At 55.2% G+C, this 14,539-nt stretch overlaps 1 protein-coding gene across 5 annotated transcripts in view; it reads left to right on the top strand.

Moving 5' to 3' along the window:
- CMIP (c-Maf inducing protein) overlaps window positions 1-14,539 on the top strand; it is a 231,320-nt gene that overhangs the window by 204,703 nt on the left and 12,078 nt on the right. For all 5 annotated transcript variants that reach the window (XM_038538199.1, XM_038538202.1, XM_038538200.1 and 2 more), the window contains 5 exons: window positions 2,208-2,561; window positions 9,800-9,865; window positions 11,039-11,065; window positions 11,280-11,328; window positions 13,764-13,871. In XM_038538199.1, coding sequence (XP_038394127.1) covers window positions 2,208-2,561; window positions 9,800-9,865; window positions 11,039-11,065; window positions 11,280-11,328; window positions 13,764-13,871 — 604 coding nt within the window. The remainder of the gene's footprint in view (window positions 1-2,207; window positions 2,562-9,799; window positions 9,866-11,038; window positions 11,066-11,279; window positions 11,329-13,763; window positions 13,872-14,539) is intronic.

Genomic DNA, 14,539 nt, shown 5'->3' with positions numbered 1-14,539 from the left:
CGCTGATAGGTTTTAAGTAGAGACAGGATTTGTTGAGATGTCAGTTTCCAAACTCCCCCACTGGCTGCTGCTACTCGGAGGATGGACCAGAAGGTAAAGTGTGACCTTGTGTGGATTCCAACCAGGTGCCCAGGGGGAGGCCTCGGGAGCGCGAGGCGGGTCCTGCTGCATCCTGCATAGGCCTGTCCCAGCTTCTAGCTCAGAGCAACCCAGCGCCCTTGGAGCCCAGAGTAGTTTCCTTTTAGTTCCTCCAGGAAGTCACCGAAGGGCTGCAGTACTGCGAGACCTTTCCCAGGCTCAGGTTCATCCCACTCTGGTGGTCAGTCCCTGGAAGATAAAGTCCTGTGTCCTCTGAGCCTGTCCTCAGTGCTCTCGGTGGGTACACAATGTACTCACAAAAGAACAGACAACTTGACCCAGGTTAGCATAGCTCGCTGGAAAATCACCCGATCTGAGCCAAACAGCCTTGAAAATCCACTCCTAAATCCCGGCAGAGGCAAACAAAGGGAAATGGAGTGTTGAGTATTTGGGTAGCAAATTAGCTCTGAGCCTGCGGAGATGGTTACACTGCCCCCACACACACCCCGGACCACACGCAATTTTCCACCAGCCGTTGAATTCTCGGACTTTAGTTGATGGGTTTTGCTCTTCCCCAGCAGAGTTTATAGTGTATTTATCAAACATCCTTGGTGGGCTCAGCTGAGGCCTGGTGTGTAGCACGTGCTGGAGAAATTCAGGCCCTCCAGGTACATTGCATCCGAGATGTGTGCTCAGCCAGTCCTTGTGTACGAGGAATGCGTACATCTCTTTGTGAGCACAGGGCACTTGTGTGTGGCACATTTAGGGAGAGCCTAGACAAGCAGCTATTTATGATCATGCTGTCATGTTCAGAGTCTCTTGGAACTGTGGACTCAACCTTGACCACACATGAGAGCCCAGAAAGTTACTGGTATCTGGACCCCAGCCCAGAGATTCTGATTTCACTGGGCTTCAGGATGTTCAGTACCAGGGATACCGGTATCCAGCCAGGGGTGGAAAGCTCTAGTTCAGGGGTAGAAGTGTAAAGGTGGCAAATGGAAGAAATCAGGGAAGATTTCATGGAGGAGGAGGAGGATCTGCACAGGATCATACAGTATCTTGGAAGCCACCATGGTGGTGAGGAATCAAGGCTTCATAGTCAGAGACCTAGTTTCAAATCCCAGCCACCTCAGCTTAGAATCCATGTGATCAAGGATAGGTCATATGACCTCTGAGAGTGTCTTTCCTCACCTGTAACGTGGAGATGGTAATACTGGCTGTTCAGAGAGGTCTGAGAATATCTGTGTGGTCTGTGATAGCATTTAGTGTTGTGCTGCCCAGGAGCACCAACAAAGAAAGCCCATTGCTGGAATTGCCTTCATTTTAATGAGCCTCCCACTGAATGGCCGGGGGGCGGGAGGGGTGCTTTAACAAGCCTCAAGGTTCTGACAAGTCCTGCTGTATAGAGGCCTAATTTCATTGTGCTTGGCCCAGCATTTCCCACACAGATGTGACATCAGTGATGCCACAGAGCCCTTTCCTCAGTGAACGCCTGTTAACAAACACCATTCCTCCAGGCGGTTGGAGATACCATCCCTGGAGGTTCTGCAAAGAGCCAGGGTGATTCTGTGGACAGGAGGGACCTGCAGGCTGCAGGAGGCTAGAATTCTGGGAGTTAGGGTCCCTTTGAAGTGAGCTTCCAGGTAGAGATGGATGCTGAGCTTTCTCACCTGGCCAGGGATGTAGAGGTGAGGTCTGGGCCCTGCCCAGGGGGAAAGAGGGGCAGCCAGGTTCCAGGATGCAACTAGAAGCAAAGGCACTCAGGAGATCTCCTTAGCTGGCCAGGGAAGGCCTTGTGGTGGAGGTGACCACCAGGGCCTTACAGGTATCATGTAGAAGTTGACATTCACTCGTCCATTCCTCAGCTGTGTGTGGAATGGACTTCAGCGTGAGCTTTAGTGAGACACTCAGATGTGGATGCTACCTCCACCTCTCCCTATCTTCACACTAGGAGCAGAGTGCTCTCCCAGACTGAGCCACAGTGTCCTCGCTGATAGGACCTCCTCACCCCCGGCACCACCACGGGGCTTCAGGGAGGCGATCTGCTCGGTAGAGCCCGTTGTGTTCACTGGGCTGTAGCTCGTGGCGGGTGGCCCGTGCTCACACACCCTCTCCGTCTCTCCCTCCAGCCGCGACAATTCCCCCAGCCTGAAGGAGATCCGGAACGGCTGCCAGCAGCCCTGCGACCGGAAGCCCACCTTACCTCTGCGCCTTCTGCACCCTAGCCCAGACCTGGTGTCTCAGGAAGCCACACTGTCCGAGGCGCGACTCAAGTCGGTAGTCGTGGCCTCCAGCGAGATCCACGTGGAGGTGGAGCATACCAGCACTGCCAAGCCGGCGCTGACGGCCAGCGCGGGCAACGACAGCGAGCCCAACCTCATCGACTGCCTCATGGTCAGCCCTGCCTGTAGCACCATGAGCATCGAGCTGGGTCCCCAGGCCGACCGCACACTCGGCTGCTACGTGGAAATCCTCAAGCTGCTGTGAGTGTCCCCTCTGCATGCCTGTCACCGGTAGGGCAGGAGAGGGGGACTTGGCTGTGAGGCTGCATGCAGCTGTTTGCCAGTTCAAGGCAGGCAGGGCAGAGCCTGCTGAGTGTGTGGGCACAGGTATAAATGTGCACACTTCAGGTGTGCATAAATGCAACTGGTGCACAGGATGCATACTGGAGGGCATGAAGGCACACATTTAGGGTGTATAGGTCTATGAACATATGCTTGTGCACGAGAGTGTGCGTATGTGTGGGGGGTATACAGAGGGCTACAAGTGTCCATGTGTGCTGGAGCATCCGGGCACATGTACAGATGTGTGCATAAGCATAACGTATATAGGTGTGTCCATGAGTTTGAGAATGAGTGTATAAGTGTCTGCAACCGCTGCCAGAATGTCCATGAGCACAGGGGTACCCAAGTGTGTCTGCGAGTGTGTGAATGTCTTTACATTTTGCTTCAGTGGGCAGAGGGGCTCATTCTGAGTTTGTGAGTGCGTGTATGTTTAAGTGGCTTTGAGTTTGTGGGCATATAACATGTATGTGGTTGCTTGAGTGTGTGTATGTGTGTGTGAGTTGGATGTGGGGTTTATGTGGATTTTTCTGGCAGGGTTCTAGATGTGTGTTTTGAGTGCTTGTATGTGTAAGTGCACAAGTATGAGGGGGTCTGGGTGCTTGTGCTGCTTCTGGGCATGAGCAGCTTGAGTGCACAGTGTGGGTCAAGCATTTGTGCACATAAGTTGGAGTATGTGTGTGTTTCTCTGTGTGCATGCCTGCAGATACGCCTGCGAGCCAGCATGGGACCATGTTTCTGTGTTGTGTGATCTATGCATGCTTTGGGTGCTTGGTGTGTCTTTCATGTCAAGTCCCAGGGCCCTGACTCCCAGCCGTGCCCAGTGGGCAGGGATAGAGGATGGCGTGCAGATCAGCCTGTGTGCAGGCCTGGCTGATGGGAAGAGCTCAGAGAAGGAGACGAGGCTCAGGTCTGTTCCGGTTGGTGCTGCTTCTGAGCTAGCTGCTCCGGGCCCATCCCTACCCATCCTCAGGTCTCGGTTTATGCCTCTAGAATAAAGGGCTCTTAATATTTGACCCTCAGGGGGCTTTCCAGTTCTGCCATTCACACTTGTACCACCCAGACCCGTCTCGAGCTCACACGCACCTGTTTCGTGGAGACCCAGGCAAAGGGGCCTCCTTGGTCTAGAGATCCCAGCAGATGCCTCCCCATGTCACTCCCACAAGTCCTAGGCTTCAAATGGAGCTCTGCCCTACTCTCAGGACTGAGTCTAGACCCTGGCATTTCCAGGTGCAGTCAGTGCTGGGTAGGGGCTTTTCAGAGGGATGATGGGCATGACTCTGTGGTCACATCTAACCCATGCATGGTGCCTGTCTAGTGACCCAGCACGAGGGCCCCTCGATCCAGGGGTATGCCTGGCTCCCGGGGCTGGTCGGTATTGCCGGACTTTCACCGAGTCCCTGTGTTGTTGCTTGGCTATGCAGCCTGTGCTCAGCCTCTCTGGTGAACGTGGTGTTGCCAAGAGTGCACTGGTGGGCTACAGAGTGGAGGCACCTGTCAGTTGCCTGGTGAGCTGCTGACCTGGACTGGGAGCTGGAAAACGAAGGCCTGTGGTATATACATATACATATACTTGCACAAACGGATACACAGGTGCATGCACACACACCGCTAGGCACACACACTCAGATGGCGTTTTTGAGAACACAGTCATTTTCTTTAAAGCAAGGGGCAGCCCCCACTTTCTCCCAGGAGCGGCGATCGGCCCTCCAGGGGACAGGGCAGCCATGGCCTGTGCCTTGCCCCAGCCCCCTTCCTTCCTCCAGCTGTTCTCCATAAACACCTGCAACTCCCAGGCCTTCTGCCGGCTTGCGCCCCAACTCACATTTCTCATTACACACTGAGGGTTTGTGCTTCATCATGCAGTTGACACATATTTTTTTTCCTTCTTCGTAAACACGCTCACGAATGCGATTCTGTTCTTCTGGTCTGCTCCCATTGCCTGCATGGCCCAGCTGCCAGGGTGTGGTGGGGGGAGGGGTGGCAGGTCAGGTGCCCGGTCTAGGGCTGGCCAGCAGGAGCCAGGTGGATTCCTGACTGCTGCCCCGAGTAGCACCTCACCCCTGCCCGCAGGTCTCCACAACGTGTTGGAAGCCTTTTTCACTTGGTGGAGGGGAGGCTGAGAACACAATTGGGACCTGATAAATTCTCCTAGCCGCCCCCTTCCCTAACCCTGCTGCTTGCTTGTGTCGCTGGCCAACATGAGGCCCTCAGACACATCGGACTCACAAACCTCAGCAGCTCCAGTGGATGGAGGAAAAAGCACAGATTCAGAGCCAGATGCTGCATCCGGGGCCATGGGTGCCAGGAGTGGCTTGTGGCCCGGGGTGAGTTACTGGTCCTCTCTGAGCCACAGCTGCCTCTGGGCACGAGCATGAGATGGACATTCCCTGGGCGCCAGCACAGTGTAGACGGCTCGCAGGCACAGATACTGGGCAAGTGGGAGTTACTACAGTTTCTGGTTATAACGGTGTTTCCTCTATTTTGAGATACTGTTGGGAGTGAGATGCATCCTTGATTTAACAGCAGCACTTTGAGAGGAAAAAAGCCCGAATATGGCATTCAGTGCACATTCAGATTGCACGACACGTGTGCTGTCTGAGAATTGAGGACTTGTGGCCATCTCACTTCACCGGCTGTGTAACTGGGGCAGCCTTCTTGGCTCCTGAGATTCGGTTTTCTTGTCTGTACAATGGGTGTCATGACAGAGGGCCTTTCCACTGCTGGCCCGGTGCTGGTTCTTGGTGAAAGTGTGTGGCTGTTACCAACAGGAATACTCCCTGCTGAGAGATGTGTGTAAAAAGGAAAAAACAGAGAATTTAATATGGAATTGGGGGAGGGGATCTTAACAGCGTTGTGGGGACCAAAGAAGCCACACTTAAAGCCTGGGCCTGGCCCATCTACCAGGGCAGGCCCTGCCGCTCCCCAGAGCGTGGGCAGCCCAGCCCAGCACATAGCCCCTGATTAGTTTCGTGCCCACAAGAAGACCTGTGCATCATTAGACTCTGACACCTTCTAAAAGTAACATAAGCCCCAAGAAGTTCCCTGGAGACCCTTAAAAAGGAAAACTCTTCCCAGCACAGGCCTGTGAGGCCCAGGCTGGGTGGTACGATGGAAAGAATGTGGACTCAGAAGCAAGACCGAGCAGGTTTGGGTCTCTAGGAGTTTGGAGTCCTCCTCTGAACCTGCAAGCTGTGTGCAGTTCACACATTTATTCCAGCATTCCTCTATCAGACGCTAGCCGTACATGTCCACTGGGCTAAGCTCTGTGCTAAGTGCCAGGAGACCCAACTGACCTCCTTCCTAGTTCCCCTGAACCTGAGTAGCGACGACATTGCCCTGCCTAGTGGGATGGAGTGTGGGAAGCTGCTGATACACGGGAGGCCACAGGCAAGGGCATGGGCTTCTGACCAGCTCAAATCTGACTACTTGATCTTTTGCAAACAAATGCATTTTGCAAGAGGTCTTATTGGGCTGGAAGTGAGCCAAAAGATGCTTCATCCCTCAGGGGCCTCCAGGGAAAATGCAGACAGATTTTGGGTTGTCCTAAAAACTGGGCAGCATAACCAGAACGTAGAGGCAGGCACTGGGTGGTGGACACAGAAAGTGTCACGCATCACCCGGGACAGTGCTGCTCGGTAAAGACCTGCCCCAGCCAGATGCCACAGCTTCCCAGTGAACACCAGTGGTTTGCTGCAGGGACAGGAATTGTTTAGGAGTTCGGACACCCTGTCAGACGAGGACTGGCTGAAACAGCTTCCAAACACACAGACCTGGAGAGGAGGGTGGCTATGCTGGTGGAACTGAACCAAGTCCTGGGAGCATTGCCAGAACCAGATGCCCCCAGCGCAGGGAGCCACCACACTGTGTTGTCTGGCTTGTGGCCCAACGGGGGCTGGCATTCAGGTTGGGTGCTGCTGTACATGCAGCTGTCAGGGCAAGGCCTGCCTGTTCCAGGCCAGTGTGCTGGGGACTCCTGGCTTCTCAAGGCTCACATGGTGCACCTGCCCTCTGGCTGGTGCATCAGCTTCTATCATGTGGATAGGGCAGCATTCTCCCCACATCGTGCAGAAAAGTCCTGGGAAGCAGGAGGAAAGCGTGTGCTGGGAGGAAGCGTCTTGTCCACGGGGCAGCTTAGAGGGCAGCAGCTGTCAAGTCGGCTTCCAGTTCTGCTGCATGTCCATTGTATGTCTGCCAGGGCAAAGCAGCTGTCCCAAGCCCTGGGAACCACCCTGTCCCCATTTCCTGTGTCCACCCCCTCACCTGCCCTGCTTGTCCCTGGTGTTACCCACACCCACCACAGCAGGAGAAAGGAGGTTCTCAGCCATCTGGCTTCTAAACCATCCAAGAAGTGCCATGTGAGGCTAGAGATCAGGCCCCGTGCTCAGAGTCCAGCTTCCCCTCCTATTAGCTCTGTGACCTTCAGCAGCTGTCCTGACCTTGTTGGGAGGTCTGGGGAGTTCTGGAGCCAGCCTGGCCCCATTAATGTGAAGACTGAGTGTTTGGTGGTTGACACCTAAGGCTCATCGCAGGCTTTCGGGATGCTCAAGGTGCCTATAATGTAGACAGACAGACATACAGCACATAAACAGATACACAGCATATTGGGAGAACAGTCAGAGACAAATGTCCAGAAATCTCCTCGGGGCAGGAGGCAGAGGAGCACCACCAGATAGTGGTAAGAAGCTTAAGAAACACTGGATTCTAAATGCAAAGGAGCCCCAGGGCCATAGGCCCACGATTCAGGTCTGGGTCCTTTCCTCAGCCCAGGCCAATCCAGGCAGTGTCAGGGCCCTCCTGTGGGCAGTGCCAGATACAGTAGGGATCTGACTGTAGCTTCCCCCTCAACACAGGCCATTGGATGAGTGCTTCAAATACATCCTCCTCCCAGAATCCAGCTTCCTACCCCAACCAAGACAGGATCCAGGTCAGACTGCATGCTAGAGCTTGCAGCTACTGAGGACACATGCTGTTCCACTTATCAACATCCTCTTCCACGTGCAGGTGAACCCAAGACCCTGGTTGCAGCTCCCTAGTGTGTGCTGGGTCCGCAGCTCAACAGGCCTCTTCTGGGCACCAGCCATCTGCCTGGCCTGGTGCCCAACCTGGCAGGTGCAGAGATAAGATGTGGCCCCTCCTGGGGCTGCTTCAAGCATGGTGTGTGTGCACCTGGGCACCCGGGCAGTGTGCAGCGGGGGTGGGGACAGGGCCGCTCCAGTGGCCTCACTCCTAGTATGTGGGTTAAAGTGCTGGGACCTCAGAGGTGCCTGGTTGGCTTAGGACAGTCAGCACTGGCTACCTCTGGATTTGCTTTCCAACAGAGGCATTTGAGGTCAAATCCAAGGTACCAGTTGGTGACTTGTACAAATATGAAGCATCTATGGGCCTTGTTTTTCTTCTGCAAAATGGGTTGTCGTAACTGGCACCTTGCAGGGTGTCTGTGAGTATTACCCGGGGCACGTGTGGCTGCTCTAGTGTCTAGTAAAGGCCCATCCATCCCATGCCCTGCATGTTCCTGCTCCTGACCTCCTGCTCCTCCTGGGGGGCAGTTGGTACAAATGTGTTGGGGGGCAGGGTGGGGGCCCTGCTGACTCCACAGCGGCCTCCAGGAGCTGTTGCTTCGCTTCCTGGGACCTCTCTCTGTAGCCACTTTGCTCGTTACTTAACTGCTCCCCGTCTGGAACACAGGCTGATCCCGTGGTCTCAGCAGGCCCCAACACGCAGTGAGTGCTCGGCACATCGCAGCTGTCACTGTTGTTCATGCTAACATCTCTGTTCTCGAGCAACCTGCCCTGGGCCAGGGTAGGGGCAGGACCCTTCCGTGCCTGGTTCCACCTGAGGCCTCAGCTGCCGTCTGTCAGAGGTGGCAACTGCCAAGCCTGGATTTGATCTCTCATCCACCACAGCTGTGTTAGCTCGCACAGTTAACCTCTCTGGGCCTCAGTTTCCCCATCTGTTGAATAAGGCCCATCTCATTTACTTCCCTGTGAAGACTAAACAAACAGAGGTAAAGGTCTTGGTGCGATGCCACGCATGTATAGTGTGCTGGCACAGTTGCAGCTGCTGGGTTTTTTTCCCGTTACTGTTACTGTCACCGTTGTTATTACTGTCATTAGCTGTGACTGTTAAAGAGTTGTTATCTGGGGATCCCTGAGTGGCGCAGCGGTTTAGCGCCTGCCTTTGGCCCAGGGCGCGATCCTGGAGACCCGGGATCGAATCCCACGTCAGGCTCCCGGTGTATGGAGCCTGCTTCTCCCTCTGCCTGTGTCTCTGCCTCTCTCTCTCTCTCTCTCTCTCTGTGACTATCATAAATAAAAATTTAAAAAAAAATTAGGATTATTAAAAAAAAAGTTGTTATCTGGACATAGCAGTAGAAGTACCTGATAAATCAGGAGGGTTGACCCAAACTGCAAATAAATAGCATGTGATTTTTATTTTTTATGAATCAGCCTATAAATTTGCTCCTCAGTTCTGGTCAAAAATGAGAATGCCTTTGGATTCCCAACATAAGCCTCCTTTGCTGGTCAGCTTGGGTGGCCGCACAGCCAGGTGGCTTCGGCAACAGAAATTTGTTTTCTGGCAGTTCTGGAGGCCGGAAGTCTGAAATCATGGAGTGGGCAGTGGGCAGGGGCGGTTTCCTCTGAGGCTTCTTTCCTGGGCCTTCTTCCCGTGACCTCACAGGGTCTGCTTCCGTGTGTGTGTGTGTGTGTGTGTGTGTGTGTGTGTGTGTGTCCTTGTCTCCTCTCCACGTTAGGATGCTAAGCACACTGGGTTAGGGCCCACCCTGATGGTCTTGTTTTACCTTCATCGCATGTGTGTCTCTAAACACAGGCACGCTGTAAGGTGCTAGGGTTAGGGTTTCGATCTGATAATTCCAAAGCTGGAAGGAGCAACGATCTGGCAACCTGGGTACAGGGGTGAGGTGGGATGAAACCCCAGGGAGCCGGAGGGCTGGCCCCTTCGGCTGCCGTAAGGAAATCTCTGGACAGGTCCTGTCAGGCCCGTAGATACCAGCTGCTTGTCTTCCCAGCTCCCTGGAAGCAGGAGGTGCCATGGGAGTCTCTGCCAGACGCTCTCCCTATCTCGGGCCATCCGTGACAGCACACGGTAAACCTCTCCTGATCCAGTCCAAGCCTGACTGTCACTCCTTCTCTCTCTAGGTCGGACTACGATGACTGGAGACCGTCCCTGGCCAGCTTGCTTCAACCCATTCCATTCCCCAAAGAGTAAGTCCCCTCCCCGTCTCTGCCCTCAGTGGTCCACAGATCACCCTGGGAACACCAGGGACAGTAGTGGGAGATGGAGAGGTTGGTCTTCAGCTGTGGGACCCCTGGGGACACCTCCACCCCCCTCAGAAAGACAGGGAGATTACCTCACTGCAGCATTACTGGATGCACTGAGTAGGAAGGCACACAAAGCCCTCCCCACTGGGCCTTCATGCCACGAAGTTAGCGACTTTGATATGCTTCAGAGGAGACCAGGACTTCGTGCCTGTGCTCTCCGGTGGCCACGGTGAAAGACACAAGAGCGGGCACGTGGAGTCGTTTGCTGTGCCATCCCGTGATATGCTGAATGCTCTCTCGTCACGCCCATTATGATTATTCGCTGGTGTTCCACAGCGACTTGGGTCAGAGATGGGCCCCCCCATCTCTTGCCAGCCCTCCTCTCAATATTGAATTGATCCGAGGAAAATAGGGAGAAAACTGTCTGGTGGTTAATGGCCTGAGGAGAAGGCTTTGTCTGAATAACCAGGCCCTAAAATGCCGCCAGGCCTCTGTTTTGACAGATGTGGAGAAGCCAGGCCTCGGGAGGCGGCTCGGGGCTCTCTCAGGAGCCCATTAGCGAGCCTGTGTTTATGAGATGCGGCTCTCCAAGGGGGGACATTACACCCGGTAATTGCCCCATTTGCTGGCCCGGCTGGTCCCTGGGGCCCCCAGGACTCGAGACCGGAGAAATCTGACTCCTGAGAGCCACGCCGTCTCCAAAGAGCGGTGGCGTCATGGGCCGCAGCCGCTGTCCCCATGGCCCCGGGGACACACGTGACAGTTGGCCCATGATGCAATTCACCTGGAGAACGGTCCCCAGACGCCCCACTGCTTCAGGGCCGTAATTAGCACGGCCGCAGTCGTAGAGGAGCCTGGGTCATGGGCGCTGTTGCAGGTGCAGGCCCTGGGGGCTGGGGGGCTCCCTCTGTTCCCCTTCCTACTAGCTCTGCCCCCTCAAAGGAGGCCGTTGTTGTACAGTTCCAAGTAGGGACGAGATGTCCATGTTTCATTCTCAGCTTCCTTCTCACTCTTCGGATCAGACAAAGCCTCACCGTTCCCAGAGGAAGATCTCTGGATCATTGTGGCTTCAAAAGCACCCCACTAACTGCAGTCTTCCCTCTGTTTTTGTTACAGAGCTCTCGCCCACGAGAAGTTCACCAAGTGAGTATTTGGGCAACGCCCTCACTACCTCCTTGCGGTGTGAACGTCCTCCCTCCCGAGGCCGTCCCCCAGCGGCCGGCCCTCCGTCCAGCCCGTTCATGCTCACTCACATGCATCCTGGGAGGCAACCGTGGCCCCTCCTAGAAGTTCTGCAGCACGGTCCTCGCAAACCAGGGCCCAGGGAATGACTCTGCCCCCACCCCATATGTTTCAGGGAACTGAAGTACGTGATTCAGAGGTTCGCCGAAGACCCACGACAAGAGGTGAGGGCTCCCTCCCCCCTCGAAGGCACCTGGCAGGGCCTCCTCGTCTACCACGGGCATTCATAACAGTTGACGAAGGCTCTGTGCCTTGTGCACAAACACAGCCACCCCCTCATGATGTGGCGGGAGTAAGCCTGGCCTGAGATGTCTGTCCTTTACTGGAAGCCCAGGCTAACCAGAGGTGGTTTCTCATCAGCTGGCAGTTTCTTCTTGGAGCATGGGCCCTGCTTTAGGGGCAGGCTGGCACTGGGCTTCCCAGCCAGTTCCAACATAGCGCCAGATCCTCCTTACACCTGCCGTTCTGAGAATCAGCAAACCAGGGGAGACATCTGAGCTGGGATCTGAGCCGAGTTTCATTCCCGAACATGGTGGCTGAGAGCCTCCCTGAGGGGCTGCTCCATCCCTCCAGTATCTGGGCTTCAGGGAGAGCTCAGCTTCCCCCCACCCCCCACCCCCGGAGGCTGTGTGAGCCAGGACTCAGCGTGGCCTGGGTTCCTCCATCCGCTGTATCAGCGTAGCAATAGCTGGCCTGGATTAGGTGCTTCACCCTGCATCAGGCACGTGCATTTTCTCCTCGAATCCATCCCACCAGCACGAATATGTTCTCTCATCACCCTGTCCTACATCAGAAGCACCTTCCTTTTAGCGTTGGGAACCCTGAAGCTGAGGGACGTCCCCATGGTCCACACAGCTGGTACCTGGCCAAGGCAGGATTCAAGCCCAGGGAGTGTGGCTCCAGAGTGTGTTCAGTGGCCAGCTCTGCAGCAGACGCACTGGGCCCGACAGGGCTGCAAAAATGAGCAGGACGAGGAGGAGCTCACACCCCCCTTCTCCGTGGGCATGGAGCCGGGGGTGTGAGGGGCCCTGGCTCCCAGGTGGGGACAGACAGGACACGTGTACCCCCAGCAGAGCAGGCGGTCAAGGATCGACAGAGGAGGAAATGGTTTCTTCCCCTCAGTGGACCCAGAGTATACTCTTCTTCAGGCCCCACTGTAAACCAGTTCTAGAAGGATCAAGTTTTAAAACACCTTGATTCTCAACCCTGATTCCAAAAATGGTCCTCAGGTACAGTGGGAAGAGGCAAAAGTGGCAGATAGGGAGCTCTTAAGTGGTTGAATCACGGTGCTGGTCTACACCATCCTTCACTGCGTGTGAAGACAGATTCTCAGAATTCCCCTGGAAAGTGAGCCTCTATTTCAAACACAAACTTTGAAACTGACAAATAAAAGTGGTCCCAGCTGCTTCCCAGAGCAGAGAGGCGAGCCAAGTGCTGGGACGGAGCTTCCCAAGCCTGGTACCGACCACGGCCCCCGGGACTGGTGAGCAAGGGGCCGGTCCTGGGGCCTCGGGGGAGGAGGCCCTGCCCCCAGCAGGCCCCTCGCCAGGCTCCTGCTGCTTCTCCTTTGATTCTGTTTCTCTTCCTCGCTCTTGCCTCCCACCTCCTCCCTCCTGAAGAAGCCAGAGCTATAAATTGTTTGATATATTTGCTGAATAGAGTTTCATACTCTTGGTTCCTCATTTCTTTGAAGTAGACAAATTAGCGTTTGATATCCTTCCAACTCAGAGGGAAAAATCAAAGCCCCACCGCCTCTGTTTTCTGTTTACTTATGTGTGGGTTGTGATCAATTGAATATCTGTGAGTAAGTGGCTTTTGGCAGCAAATTGTCCTTCACTCCTGAAGGAAACGATCAGGCACATCTCAGCGCTCTTCTGAGGACAGGGAGGAGGGGAAGAAGTAAAGGTCTTTGTCTTCCTCCGGTTTTCTCTTTCTCTCTCTCTCTCTGCAGTTATAGGAGGGGCCAGGGTGGATGTGGAATTCCTTACGCACACGTTTGCACACGCACACACACATGCCCACCCACACACTGACACACAGAACTCTGGGAGGGTGGTTGAGACCCACCGAGAGAGCTGTGCTTGTGCACGAAACTGGCCCTGCCTGGACAGAGAGCCTCCAGGGAGAGGCACAGAGACAGAGAGGAGGCGGATGCCATGAGAGTGAGCAGACAAGTTCAGAGGGAGCTGAGGGCAGAGAGCAGGAGAGAGGAGTTAGAGGTGCGGAGAGAGAAGGGAGAAAGAAGAGCTCCCCACTGCCCCCCGAGAAAGGCACAAGAGAAAAGGGGACTGAGCCTGGGCAATTGCTTTGAACCTCTCCCCCCGCCCTGAGTTGGCTGCAGATTTGCTTTGATCCAGGGCAACTGACCAAGCCAGGCCTGGCCCTTTGTCCCGCAGAGCTGATGGTGAGTGGCTGGAGGTGCCCAGTTGATGGATGCCACAATTTTTTCCCAAAAGGCCTTCCGTGGTATTTAGTAGGAGGTGAGAGTCACTGGACTAGAAGTTAACCAGGTTTCTTAACTGCTGGACTTGTTGGAGCCTTTAATGTTTGCATGTAGAGCCCCCCAGGGGCTGACCACCGTGTTCCTCCTCTGCCGCAGGTGCACTCGTGCCTGCTGAGCGTGCGGGCCGGCAAAGACGGCTGGTTTCAGCTCTACAGCCCCGGAGGGGTGGCCTGCGACGATGATGGGGAGCTGTTTGCCAGCATGGTATGTAGGGCGGGACCCCTCAGGGGGGCGCTGTGGGCAGGCCCTGGGTTGGCCTCCCTGGAGGAGGGGGGCGAGAGCTGCCCCGATCCAGCCGTAGCCAGCCTGGGAATGTCCAGACTGCCCCAAAACTGAAGAAGAGGGTGGTGCTGAAGGTGACCATGAGGTGTCACTTCCTTATTTCTTGCCTGAGCGGGTGCCCAGCGAAGGGCTTGGAGTCCCTGCTCTCACTTGGTCCCACTCAGCTCCGTGAGGAGGTGATGGCGTTACCCACCTCACAGACAAGGCCGCTGAATCCCGAGGTGCTCACCGCCCAAGCTCACACAGCTCACTATAGTGGCAGCGTTCAGGCCACTGAGGGCTTGACCTGCACAGGGATTCTAGAAGGCCACTGCAGATCCACCAGTCTCCCTGACCTTTGCAGTGAGAAGCCAAGGGCAGGATGATCATCTCACCTTGGAGGTGAGAGATCTGAGGTTACCAAACCAGTAACTGCACCCTTGGGGACTTCCAGTACTTTCTTTGTGCCGCATATCCCACATGCACCGTTTCTTCGTCTTCAGCCTGACCCCTGAAGCACACCCGTGTTGAAGCAGCCTAGGGAGGTGTGGGGGCCTGCCCAAGGTCACAGAGGCCTTCAGCCTCCACATCCCTCCCTGGACCCAAACCAC

This window comes from Canis lupus, chromosome 5 (genome assembly GCF_011100685.1).
Source record: "Canis lupus familiaris isolate Mischka breed German Shepherd chromosome 5, alternate assembly UU_Cfam_GSD_1.0, whole genome shotgun sequence".
Lineage (NCBI taxonomy): Eukaryota > Metazoa > Chordata > Mammalia > Carnivora > Canidae > Canis > Canis lupus.
Note: the sequence above shows the minus strand (reverse complement) of the source record. Positions and strands in the feature narration are given on the sequence as shown.